The 15,699-nt window shown below is 43.4% G+C and overlaps 1 protein-coding gene across 4 annotated transcripts in view; it reads left to right on the plus strand.

Moving 5' to 3' along the window:
• LAMA3 (laminin subunit alpha 3) overlaps positions 1-15,699 on the plus strand; it is a 253,893-nt gene that overhangs the window by 42,995 nt on the left and 195,199 nt on the right. For all 4 annotated transcript variants that reach the window (XM_084958210.1, XM_084958209.1, XM_084958211.1 and 1 more), the window contains 2 exon segments: positions 13,815-13,932; positions 14,819-14,937. Coding sequence is in view for 2 of the 4 variants with exons in the window: in XM_084958209.1 (XP_084814335.1) it covers positions 13,815-13,932; positions 14,819-14,937 (237 nt within the window). In the remaining 2 variants the exon portion in view is untranslated.

Consider the following 15,699-nt stretch of genomic DNA (forward strand, 5'->3'; position numbering starts at 1 on the left):
AGGAGGCAGCGTGTATTTTGCGAGGACTAAAGGCTGATGCTCCATTTAGTTTTGTGTTGTTTCATCATCTTGGGAAGCAGTTATTAGAGAATTTTAGAGATACGGTCCCCCCTTGAAGGGGAAGAGCTGGTCATACCTCTGGGCTTATAGCACATTATGAACTGTGCCCCTCTAGTGCTTTATTTTTCCATTTCCCCTCCATCCTCTATTTTTTATTTTATTTTATTTTTATTTTTTTGCTTTTTAGGGCCGCACTCATGGCATACGGAAGTTCCCAGGCTGGGGGTCTAATCAAAGCTGTAGCTGCCTGCCTACGCCACAGCCACAGCAACTCGGGATCCAAGCCGTGTCTGCAACCTACACCACAGCTTACGGCAACACCAGATCCTTAACCCACTGAGCGAGGCCAGGGGTCGAACCCGCAACCTCATGGTTCCTAGTTGGATTTGTTTCTGCTGTGTCGTGATGGGAACTCCCATCCTCCATCCCCACTCCTGTTTCCTCACCCTTTGCAAGCTTCTGCTCTAACATCTTTGCTCCTTAACCTGAAACACACGTGTGCCCTGAAGAACCTCTCACTCCCATGGGCCAGGCCTTCACTAGTGCCAGGCTCTGTGCCAAATGCTCTCCAGGCATCAGCTCTTTGACCCTCTGTGGCGTGTGGTCACCGACCTTTCTGTCCGTGCGGAGGTGGCTCCATCTGGGTCACACTGCCGGCATCTCTCTGTCCTCCTTCCTGGGTGGTGAGTGTGGCCTCTAGAGCTGGTCATGTCCAGCTCTGTCCTGTCCCTGAGCGCAGGCTTCTGCCTGGGCCACCCGGGCCTCCCACCCTGGGACATCCCACCTGGCGGTCACCGTCAGCAGACACAACCTGCATCCTCCAGTATCAGCTTCGCCAGAAGTAAAGGCGACATTTTGTCCTCATTGCCCTTGTTCCTTTGTCCTCTCAGTTGGTCTGAACCAGATAGGGGAGAGGGATGCTTTTATTGGACCCTTTTAAAAACTCTGACATTAAGTACTATCATTATTCCTTTGTACACATGAGGGTATCAAGGCACATGAAAGATGAAGGGAATCACCCAAATTTCACAGCTCAGAACCTAGAGTAGACCTTCTGGCCCCAGATCCTGCTCTCTCAACCATTATTATACACTGGTCATAAAGTACCATGTGAATATGTGTGTGTATCTGCATATGAATGTGTGTGGGTATATATATAATATATATATATATGTGATTTATAAATGTGATGCAACATCTAGTTTGATGTCTTCTGTATTCATGCACTTCATGTTATGAAGGTTTGATACCGAATGTGTACCTATCTCCTTGCTTCTCACCACTACGGGGTTGGCATTTGTATGGTTATGTGAGACTGTCTTTCACTATGATTTATTTGATAAGAGTGTTGGCGAGGAGGAAGTTACATGGGGGTATAAGTGAGGTGTGCATCAAAAGTTGCATCAGGGAGTTCCTGTCGTGGCTTAGTGGTTAATGAATCCGACTGGGAACCATGAGGTCGTGGGTTTGATCCCTGGCCTCGCTCAGTGGGTTAAGGATCCGCGTTGCCGTGAGCTGTGGTGTAGGTTGCAGACACAGCTTGGATCCCGCGTTGCTGTGGCTGTGGTGTAGGCTGGCAGTTAGAGCTCTGATTCGACCTTTGGCCTGGGAACCTCCGTATGCCATGGGTGCAGCCCTAAAAAGCAAAAAAAATAAAAAATAAAAATAAAAAAAAATTACATTAGATATTTAGAACTCATTTGCGTTTCCCCCCAGAAAGGTTTTAGCAATAAAGAGCTCTAAGGTATGCCTTAAAACCCACTCAGTCCCTGGTGTAGTTATAATAGTGTCATATTCTGCATTTGCAAAATGGATGGTATAAACATTATGGTATAATCTGCCCCTGTCTGTGTAGCTTCTGGGGTATGGGGGAGGAAAGAGGCCCCTGATTGGGGAATGGCCTAAGGAAGGAAGACCAGGGAGTGAGGGAGTGGGGGAGGGGCAGAAATGGGTCCTGGGGAAATGGGGGGGCACCGTGTGGAAGGTTGGATGGTGGAACTTTGGGGCTCCACCCATCCTCCAACTCCAGACTCTCCTTTCCACCCCCATCTGCCATATGCAGATCCAGACATCAAGTTGGCCAGATTGCTTTTAGTGGGGTGGTTCCTGCTGACACGGAAGGTGATTTTCCGCTCAGCCCCCTTCTCCGCCAGCAGGAGGAAGAGGAACGTGCTGCGCTTCTGCCCGCCTGGAGCGCCCAGAGCTGCGCTTATTCCACCTGGGGCGGTGGATCTGTCTGGCTGCCCTGCCCAGTTCCCTGGCTTGGGCTCCACTTCTTGTCCCCTCTGGGGTGCTTGAATCCCTGCCCCAGTTCCTAGCAGTGTCTCATCTAGATTTCAGGAAGCTGAGGCTCCAAGTTCAGCTCACTCACTCAAGGTCACCTGACTCTCAGCCGACGCTGAGCCAGCCACAGAACCCACCGGGTTCTCCTGATGTCCCTCAGCCTGGCCACACTGCTCTCTGCTGCCCAGCCACTGTCCCCACTCCACCCCACTCTGACCCTTCAGCCCCAGGCTTCCCCATTCCCTGCTCTTTAACACACTGTTAAACCCCGCTGTGAAGGCTGCCTGTTTGGGGCTCGCAGGAAGTCAGAGCACTTAAGTGGGAGCATTTGGGACACAGGAAGCTGTCTCATGTCCGGATCTGAGAGTTCAGCTGGCGATGCACCTTTTCATCATGGTGAAAGTGACTTTGAGTGTCCGGTTTTATGCCAAGTTAAGTGCAATCCTAAGGGTTTTGGCCAGCTACCAGCATCACCCTCATCTGGGCCAAGTGCGGGCCCTGCCCTGGCCTACAGATTCGTGCAGCCACAGGATTCCCGTTGCAGTGTGTGAGCGTGCAGGACAATCAAGCTCACATCCTGTATTCACAGGCCATGAGTTTTTATTTAATTACTCCTGTGACGGGTGTTTTTTTGTTTTGTTTTGTCTTTTGTCTTTTTAGGGCTGCACCTGCAGCATATGGAGGTTCCCAGGCTGGGGGTCGCATCAGAGCTGTAACTGCTGGCCTACGCCACAGCCACAGCAACTCAAGGGATCCGAGCTGCCTCTGTGACCTACACCACAGCTCATGGCAATGCTGGATCCTTAACCCACTGAACAAGGCCAGGGATTGAACCCATATCCTCATGGGTCCTAGTTAGGTGCTTTAACCACTGAGCCACAATGGAAACTCCATGTGGGTGTTTTAAAGGGAAAAAATGGTGCTTCAGACAGCATCAAACATAGACCCCTCACTGGAGACCCACGGCTTGCACAGGAGTTAGCAGCTTCCAGGGGCCAGAGTGAGGCTTCCCTGGGTCACATCAGTAGAGGTGGGTTTGAGGCATCTCAAGTGGAGATTAAGTGGATGGTTGGTCTGAAGTTTATGTGAGAAGTGTGGGCTAGAGATAAAAATCAGGTGTAAGATGGAAATAGTGCAAAGTAAGATGAGAAAAGGCTGAGAACTGAACTCTGGGTGACCTGGAGGAGAGGTGAGGAAGGCAGATGAGCCCATGCCCAACCCTTTGCAGAAATGTGACTGTGTCAGGAAGAGGGAGGTAGGTGGAGCCAGAGAGGGGTTTGGATGGAAGGAGAGGAATTTTCTCAAGACTTTCAGATGGAAGAGACATTTAAAAGCTGATGGGTAGAGCGTATTTTGCTTATTGAAATAAATCAGAGAAAGACAAATATTGTATGTTTTCATGAATAGCTGGAGTCTTAAAACAAATGAATGAATATAATAAAACAGAAACAGAGTCACAGATACAGAGAACAAACTAGTGGTTACCCTTGGGGAGAGGGATTGGAGAGGGGCAGGCAGGGAAAGGGGATTAAGAGGCACAAACTACTGGGTATAAAATAAGTAAGAATCAAAGATGTAAGGTATAACAGAGAATACAGCCAATATTTTATAATAACTTCATATGGAGAATAATCTACAAAAATAGCGATCAAATCAGATCACCATGTTGTACACCTGAAACTAATATTGTAAGTCAACTATACTTTAAAAAAAGGAGTTCCCATTGTGGCTCAGTAGGTTAAGAACTTGACTAGTATCCATGAGGATTTGGGTTCGATCCCTGGCCTCGCTCAGTGGATTAAGGCTCCACATGCCTTTAGTTGTGGTGTAGGTCAAAGACACAGCTTGGATCCCATGTTACTGTGGCTGTGGTGTAGGCTGGCAGCTGTAGCTCTGATTGGACCCCTAGCCCGGGAACCTCCAGATGCCACAGATATGACCCTCAAAAAACAAAAAAAGAAAAAAGAAAAAAAATAAATATTAAAAAGAACACAAAATAAGATCCAGTACAAGGCAGGAGGGGAACGGGATCCAGAACACAGAGGCAGGAGGCTCTGCTCCATTGGTCCAGAGGGAGGAGGAGATGTGCACATGCCAACGTGCTCATGGCTTTGGGGTGGGAAGGCAAGGGATTCCTTTTTTTGGTAGTTCTGATTTTACCAGCGTAAGAGAAAAGATCACCTTCAAGGGAGGAAAGAGAGGCCATGGGGGCAGTGGGTGGGAGTCTGAGAATCACAGATTCAGGCTCAGGACACAGCTGTGGCTGAGCGCTTGTTGCTACTCCTGGTGCTGATGACATGGTTGGCCAGGAGCCTGGACTTTGGACTGTATGCCCCTGCAGGGGTCAGCCACTGTCCTCCAGAAGCCAGACGGGGCTGCCATCTTTGCTGCTTCTAGAAATAATTCTTTAGCACCCCTGCCTTTTTGTATCCTTTGCTCTAGATGCAAAAATCTCAAAAGGAGACATCCAATTCGCTGAGCCTGGGTCAGGCACTGGTGCTGCCTGGCCTGTCAGGGGAGCCAGAAAAAAACTGGCATTTTTAGCTTCTAAAGTTGGAAGCGCATTCTCTTCCCAGCAAGATTCGTAAGGTGGGAAGGGCATTCAGGTCCTCAAGAGTCCCGCAGACAAAAGACAAAGACCTCTGACAAGGCCCTTTCTCCAGCTGTGCTCTGGGGGCAAGGTCCAGGCACAGAGAGGGCAACCCCTTCACCCAGAATTGGCTGTGACCTTTCTCAGGGTGGAGGTGGGTGCCTCTTCAGATTTGTGGCCTCTCTCATTTGAACTTGTTATTGTGACGATCAATATAATATAATTGACGATCAATATAATACCCTCCCCCCCTTTGAGAACTACCATGCTAGTAGATTTAGTGTTCAGAAAGCAAAAGACGGCTTTTGGTCCATGGACAAGTTCTAAGATGAATATTTAATCTGTAGCCCTGCTCTAGATTTGAAATGACACTTCAGCCTAAAGCTTATTCCAAAGGAAAAAAAAAAAAGAGAGTAATATGCTGACTAATAAAAATGAATGTGCTGAGTCAATTTAAGTGGCCAGCATTATGGCCTACAGACACGTGCAGCTGTTAAAAAGGTCTCCAAAGTGCACTGTCATTAGTAAGAGCACTGGAAACACAGCCAAAGTGTCCTTTTAACCTTAGGTAACACTCTGATTTAGCCATGGATGCTGACTCTTTTTAAGAAAGATGTAACAGAGAGCAAGGAATAGACATGACAACTAAGTAGGAAAGGACCATTATGCCTGAAGGCCAGAAGTGACAATGGCCAAGAGGACAATGGAGGATGCAGACATTTCTTTTCTTTTCTTTTTTTTTTTTTTGTCTTTTTTTTTTGCCTTTTCTGGGGCTGCTCCCTCGGCATATGGAGGTTCCAAGCCTAGGGGTCTAATCAGAGCTGTAGCCACCGGCCTGTGTGCCACAGCCACAGCAACGCAGGATCCGAGCCGCGTCTGCCACCTACACCACAGCTCCCGGCAACACTGGATCCTTTACCCACTGAGCAAGGCCAGGAATCGAACCGGCAATCTCATGGTTCCTAGTCAGATTCATTAACCACTGAGCCAAGAGGGGAACTCCAATGCAGACTTATTTCTGAAAAAGACGACGATATATCATTTAGAATCTGATTTAGGGTAAATCATCATCATTGAGAAATATTTTGTTGAATTTTGTCATGGCGTAAGCCACTTGTAGACATCAGTTTGTAATTTTTTAAGGAGTTGTGGAGTTAAACAAATTTAGATAGATTCAAGGAAGAATGAGATAACTTGGCCCCTAGTTATTAAAGCTGAGTGAGTGAAATCTCTTTGCCTTGGAAGAACATGAGACACAGATCCCTTGACCTGTATAGTTTGTCAGACAAATTCTTAGGCTGTTTATTAGTTCAGTGAGTGAACTAAATGTCCTACTTATATTATAAATTAGCAAAAAAAAAAAAAATTGCGAATGAGGAAAAGTGAGCTTTATAAGGAGAATCAGGTCCTGGACAAAAAAAATTCCCTGACGGTTGAGTGTAGCTGTAGAGAGTTGGATGAAATATTGGATTTAGTTGTAAATTTGAGCTCAGTTCCTGGATTCCAATGGACTTAAGCTTATTAAAATCACCATGAAATCTACCTATAAATTGTTAGTTATGGATAAAATGCTCTTGCATCATGTATGTTAGTTTCAAGTTCTGCCTTTGAGTCTAGTTAGGGAATAATGGTTAAATGTCCACAAGGACTGAAAACCATGCTGTATGTCTTCAGTCAGTTTTTTCCTCTAGAGTTAAGAATGCATCAGTTATAGAAGATAGATGCAATGGGGGTTCCCGTTGTGGCTCAGCAGTAATGAACCCGACTAGTATCCATGAGGATGTTGATTTGATCCTTGGCCTCGCTCAGTGGGTTAAGGATCCGACATCACCGTGAGCTGCAGTGTAGGTCACAGATGAGGCTCCGATCTGGCATGGCTGTGGCTGTGGCTGTGGCTGGCAGCTGTAGCTCTGATTCGACCCCTAGCCTGGGAACTTGCATGTGCCACATGTGCAGCCCTAAAAAGACCAAAAAAAAAAAAAAAAAAAAAAGAGAGAGAGAGAGAAGGTAGATGCAGATATTTCACCTTCTCCTTGTCTTATATTTTTTTTCTTAAAATCTTCCATTTACGAAATAGTGGGCTTGTCATTTTTCAAGTTATTGGAATGATCCAAAAAAAATTTTTTTTTAAAGTTTCCACCATTTTATTTAAGAAGTACAAGTTTTTTTGGTTTGGTTGGGCTTTTGCACTGGATCCGAGGCACATGGAGGTTCCCAGGCTAGGGGTCAAATTGGAGCTGCAGTTGCCAGCCTACACTACGGCCACAGTAACGCAGGATCCAAGCTGAGTCTGCGACCTACACCACAGCTCATGGCAACACTGGATCCTTAACCCACTGAGAAAGGCAGGGATCGAACCTGTGTCCTCAAGGACACTAGTCAGATTGATGAACCTCTGAGCCACAACAGGAATTCCAGTGATCCAAATCTTTAGACTTAAACTGGTTGAGGGATTTTATTCCTCAGGCTATTGTAATTATGTTTAATGAGGAAGGGAGATACTATTTTTTTATTTTCCTTTCCAGTTCTTCTCCTTTCCCTCCTGCTGACTTGAATCTTAATTCCTTAAAAAGGAGTTAGAACGATTGGCGTTGGTATTTAAAATCCGAGCAGGTGCCCATGTAGTATAAATGGCAGAAAGCTGTGCTGCTCCAAAGGGTAGGGGAGAAACTACGAGAGAAAGTTTAAGTCAGAACATCGAGGAAACATGTAGGGGCTAAAACTTGTCAGCGATGCAATGGGTTTCCTCTCAAAAGGAGAAGGTTGTTTCCCTGGGTGCAGGGTTGACCTGGGGCCTCTTGAGTCCTTCCTGTAAGTTTCTGGAATTATTTGCCTCCTCCATCCACCAAAGGTGAGCAAATGCTTTTGGGAAACAGTAAGAGATGCTGAGAGCCATGGGGACTTTCTTCCCAAGCACACTCTTTTTGATGGTGCCAAGGTCTGGGTTTTATAGTGCAAAGTGATGATAAACCCACAAGAAAGATGTGCCCTCGCCCCGCCATTGGTAGATGTGCTCTTTGGACCAGGACAAAAGGATCCATTTTCAGGCCAGCTGAGTGGTATTTTCATTACTGGCCTTGATGGTTTAATGAGGATTGTACTTCATTTTGTAAGACGTTTTCAAACAAGATTACTAAGATGCAGTTTAATTCCATTTGACCTGCATTTTTCCTTCTCAGTTAAAACACTTCTATAAAATTAGCTCATTAAATAAGGTTTTCAAATGGGCATCAGCCACAATGGAGATTTAATTGTTTGGTTCCCCATCTGGGCACTTATTTTTCGTGGCTTTTTATTTGTATTTTTATATGAACGGTAGGAACATAGGTAGTTTTGTTAATAAAAATAAGTGTTTCAAAATGTCTCTCCATGGGTTACATATTAATGACAGCGGTAAAAGGGTAACTTTATAATAGGGAAATCTGGTGGCCCTCTTCTTAAGCAAGTGATCAAACATAGCATCACTGATAATAGGACAGCCTGGCATCCGCTGCTTCCTGGTGCTGTGCCATGAGAAGGAGATGCCACATGGGTAGTAATCCCGTCAAAGTGTTTACCCTGAATCAGATCATGAAAAAATAATCAGATGGGGGACCATTCTGTGACGTCAATGTCAGGAAAGACAGAAATTGCAGGAGGACTGCTCTAGATCAGAGACAAGAGACTTGACAAATAAATGTTATGTATTAACTCTTGATTGCATCCTGGGTTGGAAAAATACAGTGAGTGTTATTAAGCGAATCAGGGAAATTCAGATATGAACAGTTGGGTTATGTAAGATTTTCATGTAAATGATAAAATGTTTTAGGCATCAAGATGTTGAGTTTAGGTTGGAGAAATGTCCCTGTTCTTGGGAGACACATGCTGAAATATTTAGAGTTGAAGCATAATGATGTCTGAAATTTGCTTTTAAAGGATAAAAAAAGGTATCTGCGTGTGTAGACAGAGAAAGTACAAATGTGGCAGAGTGTTAACATTTGGTGAATCTGTTCTTTGAGCTGTCCTTTAAGTTTGAAAATTTTGCAAACTGCAAAGTTGGAAGAAGCAAATCAGGAAATGTTTCATTGTGGAACAGTATGTTTGTCATATTATAAAGCTCTGATAACTGATTTATTTCACATTATAGCTTAGACTTTTTTGGAGGGGTGTGCTGTTGAGTGAGGAAGCTCCTTTTGGATGTGACTTTAAATACATTTGCAAGATACTTTGCAATTTCATATGTCCCATTTATTAAATTTCATTTCAGTTTGACATTTATTAAGCACCTGCTCTAAGGAAATAGGAATGATTAAGACACAAAAATGTCAGTCCAGTGGGAATGACCTATGAGGACAAATATAAGCCACAGAGCTTAAGTGCTCCTTTAGATGGAGAATGTAGAATATGTATGAAGTGGATGTTATTGTCCCTCATTTGTGTACTTAATTCTTTTAATCTTTGAATTTAATTTTTTGAAAACTTTATTGGGTTATAGTTAATTTATAAGATTGTGTTAATTTCTGCTGTACAGCAAAGTGATGCAGTTATATATATATATTCTTTTCCATTGTCGTTTAATCTCACAGGATATTGAATTTAATTATCTGTGCTATGCAGTAGGACCTTGATTAAATATCTCGTATGATTGTTTTAAGTTGTTATTTTACGGACAAGGAAGTAATCGCTAAGTACTTTAGTGATGTACTTACATTCACATGGCTGGTAGGTGGCAGATTTGCTCCCAGGAGTTGATTCTTCTCTGCCCTTAGCAGTCCATTGCCAAAGTGGGGGACCAAATGGGAACACTTTGGGGTTCACCTCCACCTCCATGCTTACCAGCTGGTGCCTGCTTCCTGAACTTGGGGGTAACTGCACAGTTTTAGTATTCATCCATGCATTCGTGGTATTAATTGAACACCTATTATTTGCATCTGGAAAGGCTCTGGAATGAATAGATGCTGAGCTGTAGGAGCTGGAATTTCAGAGGTATCATGACACAGGGGTCACCTAGGGCCATCTCCTCTCACTGGCTCCCCCTGAAGGCTTTTGATGTCATAGTGCCTCTTGCTGCATCTTTTACAATTATTATCTACTTCATTAAAACATTATTTAAAAGACTGCTTTGTACCACCACCTAAACAGTCATCAACAAAATTCCAGCTACCTTTAGCTTGTTTCAGAAGCGCATGGAGAAAGGATGACAAGTGAGTCCCTTTCAGTCCCTTTTCCCTCCTTCTCTTAACTCCTAAATTCTGTTTCTCCGAAAAGGCACAACCTGGCGTTTGCGTTTCTGCTTCCAGTGGCTCCAAAGCCTGGCACTTTCTGGTTTAATAAAGGGCCCTCTTTGACATCAGTAAGCCTCAAGTGTCACTCATGTGTGCTTTGAAGTATTTTTCGTGATGAAAGAGCTAACATAAGTGACTGATAATAGGGGTTTAACGGAAGGAGCTGTTTAGAAGGCACACATTTAAAGTTATCAAGTAGAGGAGAAGAAATCCATACCTGTTGGTTTAACATGCGTGAACCCACTGTGAACCCACTTTGGAGCCCACTCACTTGGCCTCTGGAGCCATCTTGGATCTATAGGTCTCTGGGGAGATTTGCTGAAGCGCAAGAGCGCTTGGCAAGAATCCACTGCAAGTTGTACCACAGAGGTGGGGAGAGAGGAAACAGAGAGTCTGTCAGTGCAGATGGGCTCAGAGAGAAGGAAATGCGGCCAGCCTGTAGTCAAGGCACATGCACATGGGCAGAGGAATCTCAGAATCAAGTTCCTAAGACGAAATTGGGAGAGAAGCATTCAAGTGGGAAGTCTGGTCTGAGAGGTGCTGGGAATTGAGTTGGTAGAATCCTAGAGCTTATTAAATTAGGTCTGTGTGGTAGGCTCACGTAACAAGTGGAGGGTCACAGGGGGCATGTCTCCCCCTGCTGCTGGATGGTGTTTTGTTTTTTTTTTTTTAAACTGCTGTGCTACTTTAAAGGGCTCATGCGTGGATGGACCTAGAGATGATCACACTGAGTGAAGTAAGTCAGAGAAAGACAAATATCATATGATACCACTTATATGTGGCATCTAATAAAAATAATACCAAAGAACCTATTTATAAAACAGAAACAAACTCATAGATTTCAAAACCAATCTTATGTTTACCATATGCCCACCACTGTGTAAAATAGGTCATTAGCAAGAATGTGCTGTATAGCACAGGAAAATCTTCTCAATAGTTTTTAATAGCCTATATGGGAAAAAAGAATGGATATATGTATATAATGACTGGTTTACTTTGCTGTACACCTGAAACTAACACAACATCCTAAGTCAACTATACTCCAATAAAATTAAAAACAAAAAAACAATGGGAAAAAGAAGGAGTCATGCATTATCTCAGAACAGGATGAAGGGACGCAAAGAGAGGTTTCCTCTGAGCCACCAAGACTGTTTCATTCATGAAGATTTGCAGTTAGCAGGAAGTTCAGTTTTGGAAAACCAGTGCACTCAAAGAGCCATTGAGATGTATTATTACACAGCTCCCCACCTCCAGGCTCCCTGTAATGGAATCTTAGCATATTTGGAAATAATGATGTTTGGATCTTCTCTGACAGTTATTTCCCCCAGGATGAAACAGGTCAAATATTGAGTATCTATTGGGTTCGGCAGCAGAGCCAGTGATCAGTGAGTAGAATATGCAAAGGTTCTGGATTTCTACACCTGCAGGATGTGGGCACCTTATTTTATCTCTCCAAGTCACACTTTCCTCATCTGCAAAGTGGGGTTAATAAAATCCCACTTTTATTGTGAGAATGTTTGTGAGGTGCTTCAGGCAGTACCTAGAACATAGTAACCATTCGATCACGTGCTATAAAATAAATTGGTTTTTTTTTTTGGAAGGGAACATTCCATGAGTGATAGGATTTTGATGGAAGAGGTCAAGAATGCTTTGAAGAATTCCTGTATCCAAAATGTTGCACTTATAGTCTCTCTTACTCAACATACCTAAAAGCAGTCTCATTTTGATGTGGTCTAAGAGAGTTTTTTTGGTTATTGCTTTTTTAGGGCCGCACCCGAGGCATGTGGAAGTTCCCGGGCTAGGGGTCTAATCGGAGCTACAGCTGCTGGCCTACGCCACAGCTACAGCAACACCAGATCCCCAACCCACTGAGAGAGACCAGGGATCAAACCTGAGTCCTCACGGATACTAGTCGGATTCGTTCCCCCGAGCCACAGCAGGGATTCCCCGAACAGAGATTTTAAGGGAAATATGTTTGGTCTGATTTTCCACACTGGGAGTACTTGGATTTCCTGTGCGTTCTTTCTCTATGTGAGAATGGTACATGTCTTCTGGAAGTTATTTCTCCTACCTTTAGGTATGGCTTTATGGTTTTCAGGTACCTTATGATTTCTAATTAGCTTTTCTCGACGAAGGTGGATCATTTTTTCCAAGGATGGGTAGGCAGTCTGGGAGTGTTCCTCTGAACCCAGGGAAGCAGATTTTTCAAGATTAAAGAACAGATGTCTGGGACAGAACTGGCTGAACTGTTTTCAGTAATTGGTGGGACAGTGCTTCCTGCCGCAGAGAATTAAGCGAAGGGGTTTCTTAGGGCCAAGGATAATCTCTGTGACCAAGAGTGGAGGTTCTCAAAGTGTGGTTGAGAACCCACAGGGTCCCCAAGATCTCTTAGGAGGTCTACAAGCTAGGAGGTCCTTCTTTTTCCCATTACAGGCCTATGTGAGACCAGCTTTTCTTCAAATACTTTAACCAAAACCCAAAATATCACAACAAATTGAAGAAGCAGATATGAGACCCCAGCAGTATTCTATGAAGGTAGACATTTAAAGAGATTTTAAACATATAAAGCAGAGCCACTGTTCTTAATATAACTTTTGTATTTTTGGAAAATAGAGTAATTTTTAATAAAAATAACGTATTTAGGGTAACATGTAATGGGTTTATTATTTTAAATGAGTTAGTAATATATATTTTAAATTTTTCTTAGTTTTAATTTTTACTATGGTACATATCAATAATTATAGCCCACATAAAGAAAAGCTTTTTGAAGTCCTCAATCATTTTTTAAAATGTAAATGTGTCCTTGAGATTAACATTTGAAAAATCATTGCCCTAGAGATTTTGGCTTCCAGTATTGTGTTTGGAGCATTTACAAGTAGCTAATAGTTCTGAGACTTACAAAAGATATGACTCTGGAGTTCCTGCTGTGGTGCAGTGGGTTAAGAATCTGAGTGCAACAGCTCCGGTTGCCGTGGAGATGCAGTTTCTATCCTAGTCTGGCATAGTGGGCTAAAGGATCCAGCATAGCTGCATCCTGAATTCAGTCCCTTGCCTGGGAACTTCCATATACCATGTGCACGACCGTAAAAAAAAAAGGTGGGAAGAGAGGAGATGAATGGAGATGGCCCGGGGGAAGGAGGTGCCACACTCTACCAAGCAGCTGCTCAGATCTCAGTTCTGTAGCTGTGAGCTCTCCAAGACCTAGCACCAGGGCTGTGGTCACTCCTGGGAGACATTCAGGGCTGTACTGTCGGCCCTTGGTCCTGGAAGAGCTTAGCACATGATCACTGTAGTTTGACATCAGACACCTCTGAAAGTACAGACTTGAAGATGCTGTGTAGCCTGGTTGAAATTCAAGGGTATAATGATTAAGGTGTGACAAAGATTAATGTATAGATTCAGTGGACAAAGAAAAATGATTATTTTGGTTTTGAACATGTTAAGCTTGAAAGGCTGCACCCAGGTAGAGATGTCCAGTAGGTAGTTAGAAATGGGATCTGGATCTCTGTAGAGGTGGGGCTGGATGTGTTGCCTTGGGAACCAGCATTCTATAGAGATGGCGGAGGGTGTGGACAGACACACGGACTTGAATAACTCTTGCTCCTTTGCTTCATCAGCTTTTCCATGTGGCCTATGTTTTAATCAAATTTGCAAATTCTCCTCGCCCTGATCTTTGGGTCTTGGAACGATCTATCGACTTTGGAAGCACCTACTCACCTTGGCAATATTTTGCTCGTAAGTAATCTTGCCTACCATGTTATGAGGGGTTGGAATCAGTTGCAACAGATCAAGACTGTGGGTTTAACTAGAACATTAGTCTCTCAGAGAGGCTAGTCAGGGGCTGGTCAGTTATAACTTTCTAGGTTACTCTATGTCTCAAGCATGTGTGGTGAATTCCAAGGATACACATGCATAATTCGAGTGGAAACACCTTTTATGAAAATGGTTCTTGCAACCATTTAGGGGGAAGCAGTGTACAAAATAACCGGGCCATAGCTCTAGTCCGTTCCCTTTTTTATAGCATTAGGAACTAAGTTCCATCTTCATGGAGCCTGCCTTTCCCATTACTTACCTTGACCCTGTCATCTTCACTAATGAAGAACATCTGAATCTCTGAAGCCTACGATGAATTAAGGTGGCCAGGAATTTTGCCTGCAGAGGCATTGGGTTTGCCGTGAATGCCCGTGGGAGGGTAAACTTGCCGAAAGAGGAGTGAGGATTTAGAACCATATCGCCAAACACTCCTCTTGAAAGTCACGTGGCCTCTGAGGGCTTGGTATTTTCTTTCCTGAATTAAGAGCTTCATTCTAAGCATCTATCTAAAAAATCTTAAATATTCCTCTGTTCTGTCCCTCTTCATTTATTTTCTTTTTCTTTTTTTTTTTTAATGGGTTTTCCAATTGGGTTTATTTGTTTTTTTTTTTTTTAATTTTTTTTTATTTTCCCACTGTACAGCAAGGGGGTCAGGTTATCCTTAGATGTATACATTGCAGTTACAGTTTTTTCCCCCACCCTTTCCCTCTTCATTTATTTTCTTAAGGAAACATAAGAAGATTTCTTAAGAGATTTATAACAAGATGATCGTATTTTATTTTCCGTTATGAAAATGTTTCCTTCCTAGATTCCAAAGTAGACTGTTTGGAACAGTTTGGGCGGAAGGCAAATATGGCCATCACCCGAGATGATGATGTACTTTGTACTACGGAATATTCTCGAATTGTGCCTTTGGAAAATGGTGAGGTAAGTGGATTTGGGAGACTTTGAGAGATAAGCATCAGAAATGAACATGACAGTATCAAGTTTTTCATAAATGTGAAACTTGCACTTTCAAGGAGATCTAACACAGAGCATGATGGAAACCAGTTCTTGGGACTAAATGGTACAGGAATCACATGAAAGATTCTCAGATTGAGTTGGGTTGGAAATTCTTTTTTTTTAAATTGAGGTATACTTGACATTGTCAATTCTAGTTAAAGTCTCTAATGTTCCTTGGGAAGTCAGGATTCTGGATTCAAGGCCAACAAGTGGAAAAAAATGTAGAAAGTGGGTTTCTGGTAATTGTGTGAAGACCCTGCCAACTGCTTCACAAACACATTAGCTCCCATGAGAGTGTAGAGGTGAAGGGTTGATATCAGGACTAATCCCTGCTTCTTTTTGGCTAGGTGGGCATCACCTGTGTGGGAGAAAACATGTCTCTTTGGGGTTGCATGTGGTCCTTGTGAAATCAGCCATCTATTGTTAGGGAGGATGAGAAAACAGTGGGGAAAATCAGAGAATTCCATGAGCTGAATTTCAAATGAATGTCTTACAAGGGCCTCAGTGTCCTTCTCTTTAGGTAGAGAGATCTTTCTTGAGCAGCTGTGTACAGTATCTTCCGGTGATTGGTCAGGGGTTCACATCTCAACTAGTTTGGACTTGAATTTCCTCTCCTCATGCTTTAAACAAAACCTGTTTTTTGGTTTGTTTGTTTGTTTGTTTGTTTTGTCTTTCTGCCTTTTCTAG

This window comes from Sus scrofa, chromosome 6 (assembly GCF_054392235.1).
Source record: "Sus scrofa isolate SSC_HxYL_T2T_F1_AM1 chromosome 6, Sscrofa_HxYL_maternal_Yorkshire_Landrace_v2.0, whole genome shotgun sequence".
Classification (NCBI taxonomy): Eukaryota; Metazoa; Chordata; class Mammalia; order Artiodactyla; family Suidae; genus Sus; species Sus scrofa.